This window comes from Piliocolobus tephrosceles, chromosome 6 (assembly GCF_002776525.5).
Source record: "Piliocolobus tephrosceles isolate RC106 chromosome 6, ASM277652v3, whole genome shotgun sequence".
Taxonomy (NCBI): domain Eukaryota; kingdom Metazoa; phylum Chordata; class Mammalia; order Primates; family Cercopithecidae; genus Piliocolobus; species Piliocolobus tephrosceles.
In genome coordinates this window covers 32,650,957-32,676,534 of record NC_045439.1, presented here as the reverse complement: position 1 = coordinate 32,676,534, position 25,578 = coordinate 32,650,957, and the positions used below count along the sequence as shown (strand labels likewise).

At 41.5% G+C, this 25,578-nt stretch overlaps 2 protein-coding genes across 14 annotated transcripts in view; both read left to right on the top strand.

Annotated features, from left to right (window-relative positions):
* The window catches only part of PTGR2 (prostaglandin reductase 2), a 31,324-nt gene extending 22,832 nt beyond the window's left edge, over nt 1-8,492 (top strand). For 6 of the 7 annotated variants that reach the window (XM_023183528.2, XM_023183536.2, XM_023183546.3 and 3 more), the window contains 5 exons: nt 1,827-2,036; nt 2,788-2,909; nt 3,986-4,073; nt 5,182-5,221; nt 7,148-8,492. In XM_023183528.2, coding sequence (XP_023039296.1) covers nt 1,827-2,036; nt 2,788-2,909; nt 3,986-4,073; nt 5,182-5,221; nt 7,148-7,224 — 537 coding nt within the window. In that variant the 3' untranslated portion in view covers nt 7,225-8,492. The remainder of the gene's footprint in view (nt 1-1,826; nt 2,037-2,787; nt 2,910-3,985; nt 4,074-5,181; nt 5,222-7,147) is intronic. The other variant, XM_023183580.2, reaches the window with a different exon arrangement.
* Nucleotides 8,493-9,254: 762 nt separating this feature from the next.
* ZNF410 (zinc finger protein 410) overlaps nt 9,255-25,578 on the top strand; it is a 43,005-nt gene continuing 26,681 nt past the window's right edge. For 4 of the 7 annotated variants that reach the window (XM_023183638.3, XM_023183607.3, XM_023183589.3 and 1 more), the window contains exons 1-6: nt 9,255-9,925; nt 12,384-12,565; nt 14,093-14,228; nt 16,743-16,961; nt 18,508-18,699; nt 25,010-25,160. In XM_023183638.3, the coding sequence (XP_023039406.1) occupies nt 18,679-18,699; nt 25,010-25,160 (172 nt within the window). In that variant the 5' untranslated portion in view covers nt 9,255-9,925; nt 12,384-12,565; nt 14,093-14,228; nt 16,743-16,961; nt 18,508-18,678. Of the gene's footprint in view, nt 9,938-12,383; nt 12,566-14,092; nt 14,229-16,742; nt 16,962-18,507; nt 18,700-25,009; nt 25,161-25,578 lie in introns of all 7 variants that reach the window. The other 3 variants (XM_023183614.3, XM_023183597.3, XM_023183622.3) reach the window with 3 other exon arrangements.

The window sequence follows — 25,578 nt, the reverse complement described above, 5'->3', positions numbered from 1 at the left end:
ATAATGACTTACAACGTTTCTTGTAGAAATGGGTTTTTTTTTTTTTTTTTTTTTACCTACTTAGACTCTCTTAATAACAGTATAAAAAAATGCAGATTTTAGTATCTTATTCTCTGTTAACCAAAAACAGATGTAGTAAATGCTAAAGCTTTGCTTTCATTATTATAAGGAAGAGAATGATAAAGAAGCTGTTTGGAATTCATGAATTAAAAGTCAAACTCACATTTTAAATTAATATCCTCAAATAAGAAACCACTTGTTGAATTCTAGAAGTGTAAACATTTTGATAGAATTTGACGAAGTCGGCCTGGCACAAGGGCTCACGCCTGCAACCCCAGTGCTTTGGGAGGCCAAGGTGGCAGGATTACTTGAGGACAGGAGCTCAAGACCAGCCTCGGCAACATAGTAAGACTCTTCAGTAAATAAATTAGCCCAGTGTGGCGGCACTCCTGTTGTCCTAACTACTTGAGAGGCTGAGGCAGGAAGAGTACTTGAGCCCAAGAGTTTGAAGTTACAGCGAGCTATGAATATACCACTGTACTCCAGCCTGGATGACAGAGTGAGACCCTGTTTCTTTGAAAAAAAAAAAAAAGAATCTTATAAAAGTACATCCTTTTATAAATAATAGCCTTTATAGGTTGAAACCATTGAAAACAAACATTGTGTCTGAGCTGCGATTTTAGTTCACCACAAGCCTGAAAAATAATGAATTGCATGTGATGCTTTGGGTCTGATTATTTATTCCTTTTATGAAATTAGATTTAAGTTGTGAAATTTTATTTTTTAAATTTATTCTTTGATTTTTTATTTTTCAATGAGTGAAAGCCAAAAATTGTGAGATTTTAACATTTAAACTACAGATGGTCCCTAACTTATGATGGTTCTACTTTACAATGATGCAAAAGCCCTATGCATTCAGTAGAAGCCATACTTTGAATTTTGAATTTTAGTCTTTTCCCAGGCTAGTGATATCAGTATGACACTCTCTCGAGATGCTGGGCAGCAGCAACAAGCTGTAGCTCCCGGTCAGCCACTGTATGTGGCTGAACAACTCTCTGAATCATGCCCAGCTGGAGTGGATGTTTATTTTGACAATGACCATGAGGGTAAACAACTGGTACTCTGCGTATTGCCACATGATTTTGCCCAACCATAAGTGTTCTGAGTACGTTTTAGGTAGGCTAGGCTAAGCTATGATGTTCAGTAGGTTAGGTATATTAAATGCATTTTTTGCTTAGGATATTTTCAACTAACAATGGTTTTGGCTGGGCGTGGTGGCTCACGCCTGTAATCCCAGCACTTTGGGAGGCCGAGGTGGGTGGAGCATGAGGTCAGGAGAGCAAGACCATCCTGGATAACATGGTGAAACCCCATCTCTACTAAAAAATGTAAAAAAATTAGCTGGGCATGGTGGCAGGCGCCTGTAGTCCCAGCTACTTGGGAGGCTGAAGCAGGAGAATGGTGTGAACCTGGGAGGAGGAGCTGGCAGTGAGCCAAGATCGTGCCACTGCACTCCAGCCTGGGGGACAGAGCGAAGACTCCGTCTCAAAAAAAAAAAAAAAAAAAAGATGGTTTTATTGGGACATATCCCCATCATAAGTTGAGGAACATAAGTCTAACTTTGTTCAATTTTAATAATTTTTTTGGGGGGATGACATTGTCTGCCCTCAGTTCTTTTACTTTCAAATTACTCTTCATTAAAATCAGCGTAATCTAACCTAAATTGTAATGAACACTCATATACCTGTAATATCTTGTATACTTGTACATTTTTACATTTAAATGTGACAATATAAAGCCATTTAATCTTCAAATTTCCCCCCTAGATTGGCCATTTGTTAGGTTGTTCCAGAGTGGTGGGGATTTGTGGAACACATGAGAAATGCGTCCTCTTGACCTCAGAACTGGGCTTTGATGCTGCGATTAATTATAAAAAAGAGAATGTGGCAGAGCAACTCCGTGAATCATGCCCAGCTGGAGTGGATGTTTATTTTGACAATGTTGGTGGTAACATCAGTGATACAGTGATAAGTCAGGTTGTTTGCTGATTTCTATTACAAATTTGGATACTGCATTTTACATGTTGTGATATCTTTTTACCTAATACTGAGAATAAAATTTATAAAATTGGAGGGATTATTGTGACTTAATGTGATGATCAGTATTGTATTTAAGTGATACAAAAGAGCTTGCTGATACCTACTTCCCTTTACTTGCAGATTTGTACTATGAACTTCAATTTCAGTTATTTGCTACCAATATTATATTTTTCACTTTTGGTTTATTTTTGTGAAAAATTACAGTTGCATTGTTGAAATGGTGAAGCTCTGACCCCTAACTCACCACTGAGCAACTCACAGCTATGGCCCCAGACCTTGTGTAGAGAATGGGTTTCACAGACTGCATATATTTATGTATATTTACTAACAATATTATAAAATATCAACATGAGGTATTAACACTACATTGCATCTAAGATTATTTGCAGTTGAGATTATTAAATTATTTAAATCCAAAAAAATACAGTTCTACCACTAATAAGTAGGAAAAACAACTAATGTAATTCTTTTGCTGATTACCAAACATTTATTTGCCTCTACGTTCCTTTGGAATGTAATTATTTCTAGCTAGTTCAAATTCTCAAATACCTTTAACAGGTAAATTAAAAAAAAAAAATCGAACTAGTTGACAAAAAGGATTAAATAATCAAGGAGGCTTTCGTTATGGCAGCCATAAAATCAGTAAACATAGGAAAGGGATATTTTATCATCATTTTTCTTTGTGCAGATGAATGAGAACAGCCACATCATCCTGTGTGGTCAAATTTCTCAGTACAACAAAGATGTGCCTTATCCTCCCCCGCTATCCCCTGCTATAGAGGCAATCCAGAAAGAAAGAAATATCACAAGGTGTGTTCTTCCTCTTTGCCCTTATTACCGGTTCATGGGGTTTTAAATATCATAGATGTGTATGAAATCTATTGTTCTTCATAGACACTTTTTCTTTATTAAATAAAACCTTAGGTCGGGTGTGGTGGCTTACACCTGTAATCCTAGCACATCCCAAAGCAAGCAAAGTGGATTGCTTGAGGCCAGGAATTCAAAACTAGCCTAGCCAACATGGTGAAACCCCATCTCTACTAAAAATACAAAAACTTAGCCGGACGTGGTCGTGGGCGCCTGTAATCCCAGCTACTTGGGAGGCTGAGGCGGGAGAATCACTTGAACCCGGGAGACGGAGGTTGCAGTGAGCTAAGATCATGCCACTGCACTCTATCCAGCCTGGGCAACGAGAACGAAACTCCGTCTCAAAAAAAAAGCTTTAAAATACACATTTTTTAAGCCTGTTCAATATTTAGGTTTTGGCTAAGTAGCTTCCTGAAAACATACTTACTGGCTTTGACTGGCCTGGATTAGGTCACATGAGGGTCAAGAAAGGATGTTACCCACAAAGGAAAAATCACGGTGCTATTAACAAATGGGGTTGTAGATACTGGGCAGACAAAAACTTATTATTTTGAGATGGAGTCTCGCTCGGCTGCCCAGGCTGGAGTATAGTGGCACGATCTCAGCTCACTTCTACCACCGTCTCCCAGGTTAAAGCGATTCTCCTGTCTCAGCCTTCCAAGTAGCTGGGACTACAGGCACCTACCATCATGCTAATTTTTATGTTTTAGTAGAGACGGGTTTTACCGTGTTGGCCAGGCTGGTCTTGAACTCCTGACCTCAGGTGATCTGCCTACCTCGGCCTCCCAAAATGTTAGGATTATAAGCATGAGCCACTGTGCTTGGCAACAGAAATTATTAATAGAAGTCTTCCACAGTTATACCTGTAACTCCGCATAAAACTGTATCTGACCAGACTCAATGTGATTATGTCCTAATATTTTAAGGATTAACAGATATTAGAATTCTGGAATGGTATGATCTTGGAATACCACTCTCGTTATATTCTCTGATCATTATCCTTTTCTTCCTCACTGCAGGGAAAGATTTCTGGTGTTAAATTATAAAGACAAATTTGAGCCTGGCATTCTACAGCTGAGTCAGTGGTTTAAAGAAGGAAAGCTAAAGGTAGAACTTCTATTGTTTATCAGTATAATTCTTCCTACTACTTGATATAATTTTGCATTATTTAAATGTACTATAGCAAACATATTAGTTTCATTATAAAAATTCCTACAAAAGAAAAATATGCTGAATATTATAAAGTAACTCTACCTCCCAGGTGAGTATAACCTCCTGATTAACAAACCCTTAACAAACCCTTGTTTGTTATTCCCTTTATCTAAAATTTTTTAGCTTTACTTTCCATAGATTATATTACAAAATCAATAGGTTTTCCCCCAAATGTAAAATTGTTATGTTTATTAATTTAACAAATATTTATGGGATGCTACTATGTGTTAGAAGCTGTGCTTTCTCAAAAATCATGTAAGCACCTCCTGACGCCTTTACCACCATACTTCTTCCCTGTCCTCCCTGGACATCCTAATTTATGTCTTAGTTGTTGATTGAAAGGCAGGAGTTATTAATCTGGGCCTCAGACATACTGGCCTAGGCTCTTCTTTTTTTTTTTTTTGAGACAGAGTCTCGCTTTGTCACCCAGGTTGTAGTGCAGTGGCGCAATCTCGGCTCACTGCAACCTCTGCCTCCTGGGTTCAAGCAATTCTCCTGCCTCAGCCTCCTGAGTAGCTAGGATTACAGGCACGTGCCACTCGCTCAGCTAATTTTTGCATTTTTAGTAGCGATGAGGTTTCACCATGTTGGCCAGGCTGGTCTCGAACTCCTGACCTCAAGTGATCTGCCCATCTCAGCCTCCCAAAATGCTGGGATTACAGGTGTGAACCACTGCACCCGGACTGGCCTAGGCTATTCTTGAAACCTGCAGATGATAGGCAAAGTTGTACCTTTGTATGCATCTGTACTGTATTTTTCTGTTTTAGAGTGTATAGCTTGTGATCTGTTACTAATTGAAGAGATTAAACAACGGGAAAATAGGATATTACTTTAAAAAAATCAATTGATAGGAAGCTTTTCTGGACTACCTACATGAAATAAAGAGTATCTGTTTTTAGACAGAAGGTGCTAAATAGTATTGCTGCCTTTTGTAAGTATGGAAACTATTATATAGAAACATTGAAGTTTAAAGACTATTAAATCTACCTATTTTGATTTACAGATTAAGGAGACGGTGATAAATGGGTTGGAAAACATGGGAGGTAAGATGAATGTAGACTTATTTATTATATACATGTGCTCAGCACACGAAGATAAAGTCTTTTTGTTTTTTTTGAGACGGAGTCTTGCCCTGTCGCCCAGGCTGGAAACAGTGCAGTGGCGCGATCTCAGCTCACTGCAAGCTCCGTCTCCCAGGCTCATGCCATTCTCTTGCCTCAGCTCCCAAGTAGCAGGGACTACAGGTGCCCACCACCATGCCCAGCTAATTTTTTTGTATTTTTAGTAGAGACGGGGTTTCACTGTCATAGCCAGGATGGTCCCAATCTCCTGACCTTGTTGTGATCTGCCCGCCTCAGCCTCCCAAAGTGCTGGGATTACAGGTGTGAGCCACCATGCCCGGCCCTTTTTTTTTTTTTCTTTGAGATGGAGTCTTGCTCTGTCTCCCAGGCTGGAGTGATGCAGTGGTGTGATCTTGGCTCACTGCAACCTCCACCTCCCGATATCAAGCAATTCTCCTGCCTCTGTCTACCAAGTAGCTGGAACCACACGCGTGCACTAGAATGCCTGGCTAATTTTTGTATTTTTAGTAGAGACAGGGTTTCAACATATTGGCCAGGCTGGTCTTGAACTTCTGAACTAAAGTGATTTGCCTGTCTCAGCCTCTCAAAGTGCTGGGATTACAGGTGTGACCCACCCCACAGGCCAAAGTCTTTTATCTTTTTGTCTTTTAATGCTACCTCTCTGGCCTCCCCTTCCCTGCCCTTCCTTCCCCTTACCTCCCCTTTTTTTTAAGAGATGATCTTGCTCTGTTGCCCAGGCTGGAGTACAGTAGCATGATCATAGCTAACTAACTTAGGAACCCATGGGCTCAAGCAATCCTCTTACCAGAGTAGCTGGGACTACAATTACCTGCCACTATGCCCAGCCTTTTTTTTTTTTTTTTTAATTTTCCATAGAAACAGGTTCTCAGTATATTGTCCAGGCAACTCCTGGCCTCAAATGATCCTCCTGCCTCAGCCTCCCAAAGTGCTGGAATTTACAGGTGGGAATGCCTGGCCCTTTTTTTAATTTTTGAGGTAGGGCCATGCTCTGTCACCCAGGCTGGAGTGCAGTGGTGCGATCACAGTTCACTGCAGCCTCTCCCTCCCAGGCTCAGATGATGCTCCCACCTCAGCCCCCAGAGTAGCTGGGACTACAGGCACACACCACCACTCCCAGATGATTTTTGTATTTTTAGTAGAGATGGGGTTTCACCATGTTAGTCAGGCTGGTCTCAAACTCCTGACCTCAAGTGATCCGCCCACCTTGGCCTCCCAAAGTGCTGGGATTACAGTTGCGAGGCGCCATGCCTGGCCTTCACTGACATTTTATTCCCATATTTTTTTTGCCTCTAGTCTTCAGATACTGTAAACAATGAACCTTGATGTACATACCAATTAGATACCAATTAAATATTTTCAGTATAGGCAAAACTTTTTTTAAAGATGTTAATGGGGTTTGTGTATAACTTTTTACTTGAGATTTCTTTTTTTTTTGAGACGGAGTCTTGCTCTGTCACCCAGGCTGGAGTGCAGTGGCCGGATCTCAGCTCACTGCAAGCTCCGCCTCCCGGTTTACGCCATTCTCTTGCCTTAGCCTCCCAAGTAGCTGGGACTGACTACAGGCGCCTGCCACCTCGCCCAGCTAGTTTTTTTTGTATTTTTTAGTAGAGACGGGGTTTCACCGTGTTAGCCAGGATGGTCTCGATCTCCTGACCTCATGATCCGCCTGTCTCGGCCTCCCAAAGTGCTGGGATTACAGGCTTGAGCCACCGGGCCCGGCCGAGATTTCTTTTCATGACAGTTTTCTATGCTTAATATTGAAAATCACTGAAAAAGTTATTGAAGATAATTTTGTATTATACCTTTTGGAAACAAGTATGATAGTGACATTTACCTTTTCAGATAATCTACTTTCTCTTTTTCCAGCTGCATTCCAGTCCATGATGACAGGAGGTAACATTGGAAAGCAGATAGTTTGCATTTCAGAAGAAATCTCTTTGTAATCGCTGTAAATGTCTTCAAGGCAATCATAGATTTATTTTCCATTTTGCATATTTTCAAAGATACATTAAAAAATGCTTAGAATATACATAGCTCTTGATTTAAATGTGATCATAGGTGTTATTTTTAGTTGCATAGGGGATTTGATACAACCATTAATGGATCACACACAATAGGTTTTTAATAGTAACTTTTAGTAATTACTTTTAATTTAAAAGAATGCTTGAGAGGCACTTTGTAAAGATTTGTTAAACTGGAAAGGTTTTACATGATCTGATACAACCATTAATGAATCAGACACAATAGGTTTTTAAAAATAGTAACTTTTATTAATTTAAAATAGAATGCTTAAAATAGAATACTTGAGAGGCACTTAGTAAAGATTTGTTGAACTGGAAATGTTTTACATGATTCTTAAACTGAAACTTGATGTAAAAATAGAATTGAGATGGCCTTTTTTTCACATTGTAGACAGAAAAGAGACTTAATGGTATGATGTGTACATAGGGACTAGGGGCAGGATTGGGGGGTTTCAGAGCTTGTGTAACAGTTTTTGGGATGGGAGACCAGTGGCTTTGGGTTGGGATTAGTATGGAAAGATAAATAACTTAGGTTGACAAGATTTACTCCAGAGGATGATCTCTTTGTATTTGCCAAATAATTTACTGTATAGCCTAAAAACTCAATATATATTGAGAAAAGTGTATGTTTATTTTAGGTTAGCAGGCACATACTGTCAAATAGTTGTAAAGATTGAGAGGGCAAACAGATGTAAACATCAGTTGGAGTTTTAGGTAATTAAAAAGATTGTCGGCCGGGCCTGATGTCTCAAGCCTGTAATCCTAGCACTTTGGGAGGCAGAGGCAGGCAGATCATTTGAGGTCAGGAGTTCGAGACCAGCCTGGCCAACACCGTGAAACCCCCTCTCTCTAAAAATACAAAAATTAGCAGGGCATGGTGGTGGGTGCCTGTACTTCCCGCTACTCAAGAGGCTGAGGGTGGAGAATCATTTGAACCTGGGAGGGGGAGGTTGCAGTGAGCTGAAATCGCACCATTGCACCCCAGCCTGGGCAACAAGAGTGAAATTCCATCTCAAAAAACAAAAACAGATTGACAATAAAGACAGTTTCAGAAAATGACAGGACTGGGCAAATTAACAAATGTTTGTAAACATGAATGTTCAGGAACTGCTGATGTACCTCAAGAGTTTGTTTTATTAATTGTACTCAACCCTCACGGAACAGTAAAACTGAAGATTATTGTTTCTGAATGTTTTGGCTTATGATCGTCTGTCTACACACTGCCAATATACTTTTGTATGCAACATTTGTAATAAGTAGATTCAAATTGTGTTGGTAATCAGCTTCTCCAGTTTGAGTGGCCCTTTCTTGTTACTTTTCCTGGACCATTTCATCTCCTGAGGGGGTTTCACCTTTTCTTTGTATGTTGCTAACTCCCAAATCTCCATCTGTATTTCTCACCTCTTTCTTGAGCACTGGACCTTTACCTCCAAGTAAATATCCTCAACTCTGGATTGGCACCTTATACTATGCTTTTTCTTTTTCTTTTTTTTTTTTTTGTCTCGCTCTGCCGCCCAGGCTGGAGTGCAGTGGCACGATCTCGGCTCAATGCAACCTCCACCTCCCAGGTTCAAGCGATTCTCCTGCCTCAGCCTCCAGAGTAGCTAGGATTACAGACGCCTGCCACCACGCTCAGCTAATTTTTGTATTTTTAGTAGAGACGGGGTTTCACTGCGTTAGGATGGTCTCTTATCTCCTGACCTCGTGATCCGCCCGCCTTAGCCTCCCAAAGTGCTGGAATTACAGGCGTGAGCCACCGAGTTCGGCCTACTCTGCTTTTCTAAAGTGGAATTATCTTCCCCTGAAACGTTTCTCCTTTATTTTAAATCACCATTAGTAATTTGTGTACCCAAACCTGTCATCAAGGCTTATCTTTAACCTTGAAAATCCCTTTTTAAAGGTAACTCCTTTAATTCCCATTAGTTGAGTCTCTCATTCTTACGCACACAAATATTTAAAAATAAGTAATTTCAAGAAGTCAAACTCACAAAGCTTTAACAAGGTGGCATCTAGCTTGGAAGTCAAGTGTTCAAGGCCGCAGTCGGGACATCCAAGAGCTCTTTACATCCTAATTACAACACCGAACCCAGACTCACTGCATACCCGGTCCCGTATATAATGCAAAACTTGATTCTGCAAGTTCCTTTCTCAGGCGGTGAAACTTCGAGGTCCTCTCCATGGAGACCTCTGATAAATGTTTAAGAGTGATCCTTTCTCGTTTGCCTCCATTGCAACGCCTCCGCTGATGGTAAAAACTACTCCCTCCGCTACGGCGGGGTGGCAGTGACGTCAACGAATTAGCTGACCTGTTTTTTCGGGCTTCGCGGACCTAGGTGTCCCGAAGGCCGAGAGTAAGTGGGAGCGGGGAGGCTGCGGCTCCTCCTGTCCGGGGCGGAGCCCTGCGTCGCGGGCCTGGGCAGTCCCCGCCAGCAGCCTTGACGTCTGCGTCCCCAGCGGTGCTGCAGCCACCCAGCCCTGAGGCGAGCGAGTGGGTGTGTGCGTGGGGGGGTCGGCCAAACTTCCTGTCCCGCGCTCGAGCTGCTTCCGGCGGGAGCCGGAAGACGCTGTGTGTGGACGGAATTCGGGACCGACAGACGGCCGGCCGGCTGCCCGGAACTGGAAGGTGAGCTCCGAGGTGGGCCTGGAAACTACCTGCTCGGCTAGGTAGTAACCGAGAGGGCGGGGGCCAGTACCGGCTGCTTGGGGCCTGGGGCCGAGTTCACCCCGAGAGAGGAAACCGCCCTCCTTGGGCATTCCTCCAGAATCTGGCGGGCCTGGGAGCGGCCAGTCTGAAGCCCTGCGGCTTTGGCCCTTCCCCTCGCGGGTTTTTAGGGGCGATGTTCCTGCTCCTTTGCTTGGTTTTGGGGGCAGGTATATAGAAACGGACTGTCCAGAGAAAGCCGGAGTCAGCAAGTCCCCGGGGCGGGGGCTCTTGGACTGCACTCGCAGCCGGGGCCTGCCCACGGACCTTGGGGCCTTATTACTAAGGCCTTTGTGGTGTGGGATAGAGGATGCGAGGAGGCCTTTCCCTGAATGTTTCAGTCCAGAGCTACCCTCTCCTTTCATACCACTTACTTTCTGCGTCTGGAAAAGGGACAGCTGCCTTCTCGACTGGGCTGGGTCGCCCGTTTCACCTTTGCCTGTCAGTTAGGAGGGTAGGGGAGAGTGTGTGAATTGTGTTTACGGCCTTTATACATTTTGTGTCGAATTTATCTTCTGAAGTTTCTCGAGATAATCCAATTTATTAAAGTTTATCCCACTTGCTCATGAGGCTCAGAAATGCATTTAGGCACCATTTGGAAGTTAAATATTATTAAGTTGGGACTTAAGAATTAGTACTTAGGTTGGCACGAAGGTCAACGCAGCATCTTTGCAGTAAATAAAGGAAACATTTGGAAATAAAGTCGGGCATTTTGTTAGGGGGTGAGAAATTGCACTTGTTTTTTTCTTAGTGTGGTGCAGAGTAAAAGACAACTAAAGTAGCAGTCAGAAGTTTTAAGTTCTAGTTTTTTACGTTTTGCATCTAAGTAGAAGTCTGATTTTTGGCAAGTTGCTGAATCTCTAGCTCTGGGGAGTTTTTCTATATAAACGAAGGGGTTTACCCTTAGGGTTATGACAATTATTCCGAAGCACTGAACTTTGAATAGAAGTGACATAAGCATTTCTTTGTTTTGGAAAGGTAACTTGAATGGCTGTGTAAAGGATGCATTGGAAAGAGGAATTTTAAAGGCGGGATGACCAGTAGTTAGAAGCCTGTTTTAATAGTCTAGTAGAAAGTCACTGACAGACGTAAACAGGGCTTTACAGTAGGGAACAGAGAACATTCTGGAAACAGAGAATCATGGGAATTATTTAAAAATGGAGAAAGAGATTTAAAGACCTAGAATTTGCAGCTGAGTGGGAGGAAGATTGGACGATCATTGAAATAGATAATACAAGAAGAACAGGTTTGGTAAGGAAGATAATAATCTGGATTTTGGACATTGTTAGGTTTGAGATGCTGTTGGATGTACATACATGTGGAGATACCTAGCAAGCAGTTAGAAATGAAGGTTTGGAGTTCAGAGATGACTAGAGAAAAATGTGGGTATCATTTGTAGTGTCATTCATTCATTATACAAATATTTAGTATCTACCAGTTGCTTACTGGGAAGCTTGTATGGAAGCCCTTTAAGCTCATAATAAACACATTAGAAGTGGGAAGTGACTGTTAATGGGCACAGGGTTTCCTTGTGAGGTGATGAAATGTTGTAAAATTGATTGTGCTTGTACAACTCTGAATAAACTAAAGACGTTTTAATTGTACTCTTTAAATGAGTCAATAGTATGGTATGTGAACAATATCTTAGTGAAACTAATTTTTAAAAAAGATTTACATTGCAGTTTTGGAAATCTGTTGAGTAAGGAATTGGAAATATGAATATTTAATTGCATATTTGCTGTTACACCTGTAGCTAATTAGTACGTCACTCTGTTAAAAATGAGATCCTCACAGTACACTTGATAAGATACTGAGTGCTGACCGGGCGCGGTGGCTCAAGCCTGTAATCCCAGCACTTTGGGAGGCCGAGACAGGCGGATCATGAGGTCAGGAGATCGAGACCATCCTGGCTAATACGGTGAAACCCCGTCTCTACTAAAAAATACAAAAAACTAGCTGGGCGAGGTGGCGGGCGCCTGTAGTCCCAGCTACTTAGGAGGCTGAGGCAGGAGAATGGCATAAACCCAGGAGGCGGAGCTTGCAGTGAGCTGAGATCCGGCCACTGCACTCCAGCCTGGGCCACAGAGCGAGACTCCGTCTCAAAAAAAAAAAAAAAAAAGATGGACATCTTTGGACATAGCTCTATCCATATTTAAGACAGTTTCTTAGATTATTAAAGGTTGAAATACTGCATCAAAGCATAGTATTTTTATGGGTTTTGATGCCTGTTGAGCTTGTTGTATTTTAAAACAAGTGTTTTGATTTGAATTCCTTATTTGTTTGCTTGTGATTTTTTTTGGATATGTGAAGAAGTGTCTTTATGTACCTGTGTTTTCCCACCACTCTTAATGCCCCTTCTCTCTTTTTTACCCTATTCTAGGTTAAATTGATTACCCACCTAGTACAACATCTTACAGGAAGAGCATAGTATTTCCTAGAGGAATATGAACATAACAGGAAGGTATCATTGGCTCTGAATTAAATTTGAACTTGTCCCCTGAATAGCTACAGGTTTTGGAAGCTGAATCAATGTTATCAGATGAGTTAGAATCCAAACCAGAGGTGAGCCCAGTCAGCTTGTTTCCTTTTCTTTTGGTGGGCTATATTTCAAAGTTTATCTTTAGTTTAGGGGTCAGCAAACTTTTTATTCGATGAGCCAGATAATAAATATTTTAGGTTTTATAAGCTATATATGTTTTTCAGTATATGTAAAATCATTATACATTTAGATAATTATGTAATAAAATCTTGTAAATAAAAATATGTTTATGTATAAATATGTACTTACATAAATATGAGATACAAGCGATGTATATAGGTGTATACATATATAAATATTTACTACTACAAATTCTTTTGTTTATATATGTATTTTCTTTCTAAATGTGATTAGGGGGTTTAAACATTTTTTGTTGTTCACTTTTCTTACTTTAAATTTAGCACATCTGTGTTGCAGAATGGACACTGAATTTGGAATCAGATTACTTAAATTTGAGGATTGGCATTGCTCCTAACGAGTCATGTGACCTTAGACAAGTCACTTAATGTTTCAATTTGATTCCTCAGCTGTAAAATACACCTTAAGGCCGGGCGCGGTGGCTCATGCCTGTAATCCCATCACTTTGGGAGGCTGAGGCAGGCGGATCACGAGGTCAGGAGATCGAGACCATCCTGGCTAACACAGTGAAACCCCGTCTCTACTAAAAATACAAAAAAATTAGCGGGGCCTGGTGGCGGGCACCTGTAGTCCCAGCTACTTGGGAGGCTGAGGCAGGAGAATGGCGTGATCCCGCGAGGCAGAGCTTGCAGTTAGCCGAGATCGTGCCACTGCACTCCAGCCTGGGTGACAGAGCGAGACTCTGTCTCCAAAAAAGAAAAAATACATCTTAAATCTTACTGGGTTAATGTGATAATTAAATGAGCCAGTACACAGAAAATTGCTTTGTAAAATGTAATCAATATGATACAGTTGATTTTTTTAAGCCATTATTTTAAAATGTAATTATTTTTGTCATTTCTCTGTTTGACAGAAGGTGGCAGAGGTTAACTTAATTACAGTGAAGTGTCACTTAGCGATAGAGATACATTCTGAGAAATATGACATTAGTTGACTTCATTATTATGCAAACATGGTAGAGTATACTTACACAGACCTGGATGGTTTAGCCTGCTACATTCCTAGGCTGTATGGTATACCCTATTGCCCCTAAGCTGCAAACCTATACAGCATGTTACTGTACTGAATACTGTAGGCAGTTGAAGCATAGTGGTAAACATTGTGTATCTAAACATATCTAAACGTGGAAAAAGTACAGTAAAAATAGGGTATTACAATCTTACGGGACCATAATCTTGTATGTGGTCTGTTAACTGAAATGTTGTTACGCAGCACATGACTTTGTATAAATCAGCTGTTCTCTAGAACAGAGAACTTGATAAAATAACTTTAGATATTATGGTGTTTAGTTTTTCTTTGAATATGGATGAGACTAGTGAACAGTCTTAATATTACCTTTTAGTAAATTCGGAGGTTTAGATACATAGTTTCTAACAACTTGTATTTCTCAGTGTTGTCTTTTTTCCCCCTAGCTCCTGGTACAGTTTGTTCAGAATACATCCATCCCATTGGGACAGGGGCTTGTAGAATCAGAAGCTAAAGATATTACTTGTTTGTCCCTCCTTCCTGTGACTGAAGCCTCAGAATGCAGTCGGCTAATGTTACCAGGTAAAAATTAAGATCACTAGAGATAGGATAAAGAAGTCTTAAGAGCTTAGCCTACTCTATGTTACTGGTGGAATGAATATATCACTTAATAACTGACTGGTGGAAACTGTAAAAATTAGGAGTCATGGAGAAAAAGCAACCATGAAATCATTAGTGCTTTGGTAGTTTAAGCCATAGGAATGGATATGATCACCCAAAGAGTGTGAGAGTGGGGAAAAAAGGTCAATGCAAAACTATGGAACTATTTATTTAAGGTACAGGGTAGGGCAGGAGAACTTGTAAAGGAGGGAAGAAGCAAAGGGTAAAATAGTTGGATGAACATCAGCAGAGTGGAGGCATGAAACCCAGGGGAAATCATTGTATCAAATGCTACTGACAGGCCCAGTGAAATAGGGACTAAAAGGACACCATTATTGACTTTGGCAGAACCTGTTCCATGGAGAGAAGAGGATGGAAAGTCAGGCTGCAGTGACTTGAGTGTACAAGCTTTTTTTTTTTTTTTGAGACGGAGTGTCACTCTGTCGCCCAGACTGGAGTGCAGTGGCGCGATCTCGGCTCACTGCAACCTCTGCCTCCCCTCCCGGGTTCAAGCTAGTCTCCTGCCTCAGCCTCCTAAGTAGCTGGGATTACAGGTGCGCACCACTATGCCTGGCTAATTTTTGCATTTTAAGTAGAAACAGGGTTTCACCATGTTGGCCAGGCTGGTCTTGAACTCCTGACCTCAAGTGATCAGTCCACCTTGGCCTCCCAAAGTGCTGGGATTACAAGTGTGAGCCACTGCACCAGGCCTATCAATACATATTTTCTAAAGGCTTTCCTGGTACTAGAAGGAAAACGAGAAAGTGATGAGATAGAGGGAAATTTTTTGTTTGTGTTAAGATCTGAGATATTTGAGGGTTGCTTTATGCTAAGAGGAAAGAACCAGTTAGAAAAGTTGAAGACAAGCCAGGTGTGGTGGCTCATGCCTGTAATCCCAGCACTTTGGGAGGCTGAGGCAGGAAGATTGCTTGAGCCCAGGAGATTGAGACCAGCCTGGGCAACATGGCGAGACCTTGTCTCTACAAAAAATTAGAAATTAGCTGGGCATGGTGGTGTGCACTTGTAGTCCCAGCTGAGGTGGGAAGATCACTTGAGCCCAGGAGTTTGAGGCTGCAGTAAGCTGTTTTTGCAACACTGCACTCCGTCCTGGGTGGATAGAGCAACACCTTAAAATAAATAGTAATAATAAATTAAGCCATTATGGAAACTGTATGGAAGTTCCTCAGAAAACTAAAAATGGAGCTACCATATGACCCAGCAATCTAACTTGTAGGTATATATCTAAAGGAATTGAAATCAGTAAGTCAGGCCGGGCGCGGTGGCTCAAGCCTGTAATCCCAGCACTTTGGGAGGCCGAGACGGGCAGATCACGAGGTCAGGAGATTGAGACCATCCTGGCTAACACGGTGAAACCCCGTCTCTACTAAAAAAATACAAAAAACTAGCCGCACGAGGTGGCGGGCGCCTGTAGTCCTGGCTACTCGGGAGGCTGAGGCAGGAGAATGGTGTAAACCCGGGAGGCAGAGCTTGCAGTGAGCTGAGATCCGGCCACTGCACTCCAGCCTGGGCCACAGAGCGAGACTCCATCTCAAAAAAAAAAAAAAAAAAATCAGTAAGTCAAAGATGTCTATACTTACATGTTAATTGCAGCATTATTCATAATAATCAAGATATGGAATCAGCTTTAGTGTTCATCAACTAATGAATGGATTTTTTAAAAATGCATTCACCTTCTTTTCCGCATTTCCTTTAGTTTTAATTTTAATTTAAAGTATTTGAGACATACAAACAAGTACAAATAAAAGTAAATGAAAATCCAAATACTTGCCTCCCAGCTCATAAAACACAATATTACAGGCTGGGCGTGGTGGTTCACACCTATAATCCGAGCACTTTGGGAGGCCGAGGCAGGTGGATCACTTGAGGTCAGGAGTTTGAGACCAGCCTGGCTGGTGAAACCCTGTCTCTACTAAAAATACAAAAGTTAGCCAGGCGTGGTGGCACAGAAAAAATACCACAGCCTGAGATACAACCAGAGGTAAAAAGGTAATGGCAAAAACTGCAATAGCCTTTGCACCAACCTAATATAAAAGTTAAGGAGAGGGAGCTCTCTACAAGAAAAATAAAATGTAAATCCTATTCTTGAGCTAGTATTCATTGTATAGCTATATTTTTCAAGGAAAAAGTACTGATTTCTGGCTTCAAAAAGGACTAAATTCCATGGTCCAAATGTGAATGGTTGGTTATTCACCAACCATTACTGCCAAGTGACAGAGAATTCTGTTCCTCACATTTTGGCTGACTGCTTTAGAACATAAAGCCATCTCTCTGTTCTTCTGTGAGACAAAGTTTTTATTTGTATAATGAGAATGCTGTCTGCTCCTATAAGGATGTTAGCTTCCAAGAGATGTTGGGTGCTGTGTATCAAAATGGTGAGCCCCTGGAGATAAAGCTGTGATATTTTCCCTTTACTAGATGATACTACAAATCATTCTAACTCCTCCAAGGAGGTCCCTTCCTCAGCTGTTCTGAGAAGCCTTCGGGTGAATGTAGGTCCAGACGGAGAGGAGACGAGAGCTCAGACTGTACAGAAATCCCCGGAGTTTTTGTCCACTTCAGAGTCTTCTAGCTTGTTGCAAGATCTACAGCCAAGTGATAGCACTTCTTTTATTCTTCTTAACCTAACAAGAGCAGGTATTCTTTCCTTTTCTTGAGCTCTGCTAATGCCTAAGAAAAAAATTAGGGGTGGGGCATATTTTACTTAGTCATACTTAAAATAGAAAGAAGCTTTATTATTTTATTATTTTGGAGAATTGGTGTGTCTGGTGACCATTTGAATATGTAGAGGGAGTGGGAGGACTCTAGTACAACCCATCTTGTTTGGGAAATTATGTAGTGCCATTTACTGAGATCGAACAGGAAGAGCAAGGCTTGGGGGAGGATGATTAGTTCCAATTTATGCCTATTTATGTTGAGATTTTGGAGGTACATTCAGGAGGACATGTCCTTTAGAGAGTTAGAAACAGGAATCCAGAGTTCTAGGAAGGTCTGTTTTGGTGCTTATCAGCATTCAGGAAATGTATGAAACAATGAGTGTGGATTCTTTGATTCAAGAGAAGTCTGAAGCATAAACAGAAAAGAAGGCAAGTCTGGGACCCTAGGAAAAAACATTTAAGAGGACAACAGAAGAACAGGAAGGAGCAGCTGGAAGGGGATGAAGAGAACTGGAGAGATTGGTAGCGGGGAAGCCAAGGGAGGAAGAAGTTTTAAGGCAGAAAACATACTAAATCATGCCAAATGCTACATGATGGGCTTATTAGTGAGAAGTGTGTGTCTGGTGACCCTAGCAAGAGCAGTTGTTACTGTGGTAGCTAAGGTAGAGGCCAGGGTTAAAAAGATGGGGAGTGGATGGGAGGTAAGACAGTAGATATGCAAGTTAGAAGGTACACTTGTTCAAGAAAGTTGACTTTAAAGGAACAGGGAAGAAGGTAATAGCTAGAGAAGTACTTGGGGTTTTCTACTTCTTTTAAAAAATAAGGGTGAGAGACTTGAGTTAGGACATATTTAAAGACTATAAGGAAATGCTGGCCAATAGGAAACTGGTTGCAGATGGGAGACAGGAGATAACAGAAGTATATATGAGGGGATAATTGAAGAATGAGAATGAAATACTGTAGATGGGGGTTAGTCTGGTTGACCAAGAAAGACAGCTTTGCCTCTGAAACCAGAGGAGGCAAGGTAGCGACAAGCCTGTAGACTAAAGGTAGAAAGGTGATTGCCTACTTTTCAATGAGAAGTTTGAGGTAAAAGGCGAAGGTCAGGAATAGCTTATTTAGGACATGGAGAGTTTCTGGGCCAGGTGCAGTGGCTCACGCCTGTAATCCCAGTACTTTGGGAGGCCGAGGTGGGCGGATTACAAGGTCAGGAGTTCACGACCAGCCTGACCCACGTGGTGAAACCTTGTCTCTACTAAAAATACAAAAATTAGCTGGGCATGGTGGTGCATGCCTGTAATCCCAGCTACTCAGGAGGCTAAGGCAGGAGAATCGCTTGAACCTGGGAAACAGAGGTTGTGGTAAGCCGAAATCGTGCCACTGCACTTCAGCCTAGGTGACAGAGCAAGACTCTGTCTCAAAAAAAAAAAAAAAGCGGGGGGCGGGGGTACATGGAGAGTTTCTGAGCCAGGGCAAATAAAAGGCTTGCTTGGTTGCTAACTTTTCATATGTTTTGTTTCTTCCAGGTCTGGGCTCTTCAGCTGAGCACTTAGTGTTTGTACAGGATGAGGCAGAAGATTCAGGGAATGATTTCCTCTCCAGTGAGAGCACAGACAGTAGCATTCCATGGTTCCTCCGGGTTCAAGAGTTGGCCCATGACAGTTTGATTGCTGCTACTCGTGCACAACTGGCAAAGAATGCAAAAACCAGCAGCAATGGTGAGGCCTGTTGGCATTTTCCTTGCCACTATTCTGTGCAAAGAGATTTTGGTAATGCAGTGGCTGGTTTGAGTTGTATATAATTCAAGTTATTTTATTGATGAGAGCAGAAGGCTAGAAATCTGTAAATTTTTTAAATTTTATTTTCTGTAAAATAACTTGGCCATACTAGATTTGTGTCCAAAACCAACTAGTATTCTGAATTCTCAACTTTAAAAATGTACAGAGCCCCTTTTAAAGAAAAAATAATATACATTCTGGGGTTTGAATTGTTTTTATTGTAATGTCTCTTAAATACGCAAAAACAGAAATTCTGTGTAAACTTCATATACTTAGAGCTCTTACACCCTCATGAAATCAAAACAGTTTTATCAGTTAATAGGAATAAAACTACCAAACCCATGAAAATAAAAATAACATTAAGTCATTGTGGCAGAGGATTATGTTTTGCTGAAACTGAATTGCTGCTCATGGCAGTTTAACAATTAGCTATGATGGTTTTAATGCTTTTTCTTTTTCAGTTCAGCATGCCTGTACTAATTACTCTGTGCCACTTTTCTCTGTTCTAGTAATTTTCTTTTCTTTTTTTTTTTTTTTTTTTTGAGACGGAGTCTTGCTCTGTCGCCCAGGCTGGAGTGCAGTGGCCGGATCTCAGCTCACTGCAAGCTCCGCCTCCCGGGTTCACGCCATTCTCCTGCCTTAGCCTCCCGAGTAGCTGGGTCTACAGGCGCCCGCCACCTCACCTGGCTAGTTTTTTGTATTTTTAGTAGAGACGGGGTTTCACCGTGTTTGCCAGGATGGTCTCGATCTCCTGACCTCGTGATCCGCCCGTCTCGGCCTCCCAAAGTGCTGGGATTACAGGCTTGAGCCACCGCGCCTGGCTGTTCTAGTAATTTTCAAAGCATTGTCACTGGTTCGTTGATGTCACATGGGAACTGAGAAATGCAAACTCTCAGGCCCATGCCAGACCTACTGAGTCAAAAACTTGGTTCTGATACATGTTAAAGCTTGAGAACCACGGCTCTATTCAGACCACTGCATAATCTTTGCTTATGTAGCATGTCATGAATTCTTTTTTATGTCTGCCTCTGTGTTTTCTCATTAACATGTGACAACTCAATACTACATGGTTTAATGCTATCATTATCACAAACTAAGCTTAAGCACTTAGTACACAGCTGTTTGGAGTTTATGCAGATTATTTAGTATATGCTTATTGTTATTTTTTGATTACCATTCAAATGAAAATAAAAGTTAAAGTTTCTAATAGAGAACTATGAATATTTTGAAACATTAAATTTTTTTTTTTGTCTTCTTTTTTTTCCTTTTTTGTGGAGAATGGGGTTTTGCTCTGTTGCCCAGGCAGGTCTCAAACTCCTGGACTCAGGTTCTCCTCCTCCCTCTGGCTCCCTAAGTGCTGGGATTATAGGTGTGAGCAACCATGCTCAACCAAACTCTAAACTTCTGTTTGTTTTCAAAATACTTAGTTCTGTTTATGACTACCATAGTGCTACTTAGAATGGTTCATTTTACCATTTTGGTAGGACCCTTAAAGTTCAGATTCTTCCTGAGATGTATGTGCCAATCTCTGGATGCTGAAACCTTCAGCATTTCCTCTTACATTGAAGAAATAGTGCCATATTTGCCAATGAGAAGCGGTGTAGGTAGGGGAGCTTGCAATTGAGAATCTGGGGGCTGGGATCCAGGCCTGGGATCATCATTTATTAGTTCCCTGCCTTGGGCAGTTTAACCTCCCTTAGCTTCAATTTTCTTATGATCTGAACATGGAGATCAGGCAGCTTACCTGATTGACTTGTTATGTAGATTATGTAACATTCTATCTGGGAAATGTTATAATCAGCAAAGCATTGTGTGGATGTTTTTCTTACTCTCAAAATATGTTGCCTTACTATCTTAACAACTACCTTGTATGCCTGAATATAAAATCACCCCAAATAGGCTGGGCGTGGTGGCTTATGCCTGTAATCCCAGCACTTTGGGAGGCTGAGGTGGGCGGATCATCTGAGGTCAGGAGTTTGAGACCAGCCTGACCAATGTTGAGAAACCCCGTCTCTACTAAAAATACAAAATTAGCTGGGCATGGTGGCACATGCCTGTAATCCCAGCTACTTAGGAAGGCTGAGACAGGAGAATTGCTTGAACCCGGGAAGCGGAGATTACGGTGAGTTGAGATCGCACCACTGCACTCCAGCCTGGACAACAAGAGCGAAACTCGATCTCCCCCCAAAAAAAATTCACCCCAAATATAAGACAGTCTTATTTTCCAACAAGGTAATTCCCTAAAAGCCTTTTTTTTTTTTTCGTAACTTAGTTTTGTAAACCTTTAGGCATGTAGATAAAATTAACATTATAGGTTGCTATTTGGAAACTTTATGATCTTGGTAATACATACTCATTTTATTTATTTATTTATTTATTTGAGACCGAGTCTCTCTCTGTCGCCCAGGCTGGAGTGCAGCAGTGCAATCTCGGCTCACTGCAAACTCCGCTTCCTGGGCTCAAGTGATTCTCTGCCTCAGCCTCCCGAGTAGCTGGGACTACATGTGCATGCCACCATGCCCGCCTAATTTTTGTATTTTTAGTAGACACAGGGTTTCACCGTGTTGGCCATGGCTGGTCTCAAATTCCTGACCCAAGGTGATCTGCCTGCCTTGGCCTCCCATAGTGCTGGGATTACAGGGTGAGCCACTGCGCCTGCTCCCACATAAACATTTGAATCATATGAAATATATCCATATTGCTTTTACCCACTAACACAAGCTTGTCCAACTCATGGCCTGTGGGCCGGCCACATGTGGCCCAGGATGCCTTTGAATGCAGCCCAACACAAATTCGTAAACTTTCTTAAAACGTTATGAGTTTTTTTTTTTTAAAGCTCACCAGCTGTCGTTAGTATTAGTTTTTTTTTTTTCTTTTTTTCTTTTTTTTTGAGACGGAGTCTTGCTCTGTTGCCCAGGCTGGAGTGCAGTGGTGCAGTCTCGGCTCACTGCAAGCTCCGCCTCCCGGGTTCATGCCATTCTCCTGCCTCAGCCTCCCAAGTAGCTGGGACTGCAGGCGCCTGCCACCACGCCCGGCTAATTTTTTTTTTTTTAATTTTTTTTGTATTTTTAGTAGAGATGGGGTTTCACCATGTTAGCCAGGATGGTCTCAATCTCCTGACCTCGTGATCTGCCCGCCTTGGCCTCCCAAAGTGCTGGGATTAAGGCATGAGCCACCAGGCCTGGCCAGTATTAGTATATTTCATGTGTGGCCCAAGACATTCCTTCTTTCAGTGTGGCTCAGGGAAGCCAAAATATTGGACACCCTTGCACCAACATGTAACGAAGTGATTTTATTCAATATTTTAATGCATTTTTAACATAAATATCTTTGTCATTGTTGACACTGAAATCAGTTTATGAGTCCTCTAGCATAGATTTTCAGAGCACATTATTTTCACTTACAATCTAAGTTGTTTGAAATACAGAAACATTTTAAGTTTGCTTAAGATGTTGTGTATTAGGTCAGCAAAGGCCTTTGGGCCAAATCCCCACCTGTTTTTTTTTTTTTTTGAGACGGAGTCTCTCTCTGTCGCCCAGGCTCTGTCGCCCAGGCTGGAGTGCAGTGGTGTGATCTTGGCTCACTGCAAGCTCTGTGCCCCGGGTTCATGCCATTCTCCTGCCTCAGCCTCCCGAGCAGCTGGGACTACAGGTGCCCACCACCACGCCCAGCTAATTTTTTGTATTTTTAGTAAAGACGAGGTTTCACTGTGTTAGCTAGGATGATCTCGATCTCATGACCTCGTGATCTGCCCACCTCAGCCACCCGAAGTGCCGGGATTACAGGCATTAGCCACCATGCCTGGCCCGCACCTGTTTTTATAATTAAAGTTTTAGAACATAGGCATCCACATTACTTACAAATTGTCTAAGGCTGCTACTACGGCAAAGCTGAGTCATTGTAACAGAAACCATATGGCAGCCGGACGCAGTGGCTCACACCTGTAATCCCAGCACTTTGGGAGGCCAAGGTGGGCAGATCACTGGAGGTCAGGAGTTCAAGACCAGGGTGGCCAACATAGTAGAACTCAAATGCACTCTTTTCTGAGGGATTTTTTTTTTAAGGGAAAAATTTGCCTTATATTTCTTTGAGCATATATTGATAATCTTCATTGTTGAGCAGGAGTTTCAATAATTTCTTAGCCTTTCCTTATTCTATGTATTCATTTTTCCTATTTTATGATTATATTAATATTCTTATTATATCTATAAAACTGAATCCAGAAAGCCCCTACTATCACTGATTTGAATCACTGTATTAGCATGATGTTTTTGGCCGATGCAGTGGTTCACGCCTGTAATCCCAACACTAGGTGGCCGAGGCGGGTGGATCTGTTGAGCTCAGGAGACCAGCCTGGGCAACGTGGCAAAACCCCATCTCTACAAAAAAAAGTAACCAGGTGTGGTGGTGCACACCTGTCTCTAGTCCCAGCTACTTGGGAGACTGACGTGGGAGGATCTCCTGAGCTGGGGAGGTTGAGGTTGCAGTGAACTGAGATCATGCCACTGGATTCCAGCCTGGGCAACAAAATGAGACCCTGTCTCAAAAACAAAAACAAAAAAATTTAAAAGAAAAAAGCATGATGTTTAACAGACCTTTCATTAGAAATCAATTAGCTGGAGTTCTGGGGTTGGTGGGAAGATTCCTTCATGGCATATGTATTTTTGTGCTATATGTGTAGATATTTTTCAGGTAAGCACATTTTTAAAACTCTTGGGGCAATATTAAAGAAAAAGTTAATAGTAACTAGCAGGAAGCATCCTAGGTTCTGCTCTGACCTTGGAGCAATCAGCTTTATGACTAGTATTTGGTAAAGTATAGCAAGGAGAAGATTAATAGATGGGACAGAAACTGCCTTTGATTAACCATCAGGTTCTAGGGGTTGTGATAGGTACAACATATATATTCTACTTTTGGCTATTGAGGGGGAAATTTGGAGATACAAATCTTATTGCTAAGGTATATATAGTGGAAAGATACACTGCCTGCATATGCTCATAGCAGAATTAAATGACTATTAATTTTTTTCTCTATTGATGTTCAAGTATTTCTTGAAGAAAGTGAAAGGACCACCACCTACTAATCTGGAATTTATATAAAAATTTTAACTGATTTTGTTTACATTTAAGGGAGGCACTTTACACTCCTCTCCTCACCTCTCTTTATTCTGTTGAACAAAACTGCAGTAGATATTTTCTCTTACTTTTTAAAATGTGGTTAGAAATTTAAATTTTGTATGCCTTTAGTATTTTATAACTAAAGAAGGTGGTACAAGAAATTGGAAGGTGGTGCTTAGTTTCCAGAATGACAGGAAATGGCCAAATTCATTTCAGAAGATGGAAATCTAAAAATGGCTATCTGTCAAAAAGCCCACACTGAACTAGAATGACTATTTCTCCTTAAAATACAGTGGGATTTTTTGTTTGTTTGTGTTTGAAACAGGGTCTTACTCTGTTGCCCAGACTGGAGTGCAGTGGTGCAATCTCGCCTCACTGCAGCCTCCGCCTCCCGGACACAAGCAAAATACAGTGTTTTTAACTACTCAGAACTTTGTCATCTTTGTAGCATACTACTCAGGGATAGTTTTGCTGTCTCTGCTTCTCCACCAAACTGTAATGCAAAGTGGGTTTAATTCTGCTTTCTAAGATTTGTAATAGCAAACCATTTTGTATATCTCTTAAATTTGTCAAAGAGGCCTAGTCTTGTGAAACAAAGCATGATAGTTTTTGGTAGTTTTTCCTGGAGTAAGGGAATAAATATGTAGAACACTTGCATTTCTATCGTTTTGTTATATTTATTTGTTTATTGACAGATTCTTGCTCTGTCACCCAGGCTGGAGTACAGTGGTGCATTCATAGCTCACTGTAGCATCAATCTCCCAGGCTTGAGTGATCTTCCTGCCTCAGCCTTGGAGCCTCAACTAGAGGCCTGTGCCACCATGCCTGGTTAATTTTTGTGTTTGTTTGTGTTTTGTAAAGATACGGTTTCACCACGTTGCCCATGCTAGTCTCGGAACTCCTGGGCTCAAGCAGTCCCCCCAGCTTGGCTTCCCAAGTGCTTGGGATTATAGGTGTGAGCACCACGCCTGGCCCAGTTTCTGCTGTTAAGTGCGTACACGGAGGACTGAGGAAGATGAAGATAGATATCTGATTAATGATCTGTAGGAGGAAAACATAGGAGCTTTATTGTTTGAGCCTAAGTATCTGAGAAGGGTCCTTTGCTGGATTATAAATATGTGACTCTGTTACAGGAGAAAATGTCCACCTTGGTTCTGGTGATGGGCAACCAAAAGATTCTGGGCCCCTTCCTCAAGTGGAAAAGAAGCTCAAGTGTACAGTTGAAGGCTGTGACCGGACATTTGTATGGCCAGCTCACTTTAAATACCACCTCAAGACTCATCGGTGAGCAAATCTGAGATCTCATATTTGGATATATGTTGATGCAAAAGTTGATTCTTCCAGAGGAGCTTGTCCCTCAGGTTGACAGATTACAGGAAAGTAGGGACTCCAGTTAACTTCTAGTTAAGATGTCTTTTTTTCTTTAACAGAAAGATATGCATTGTCTCATTTATCTCATTCTTGATAAATATTTAATAAGACATTTGGGACCTAAAGACCTTAAACCAAGAGTTCTCAAATTTTATTATAAAACATATTTCCTTTGAGAACTTAAAAGTAATAAGTAAGCATGGGCCCCTACCTTGAACCTATGAAATCAGTTTAAGTAGTGGTGCTAGGCATCTGTAGTTTTTTAATTTTTTTTTTTTTTAAAGACACAGGATCTCACCCAGGCTGGAGTACAGTGGCGCCATCATAGCTC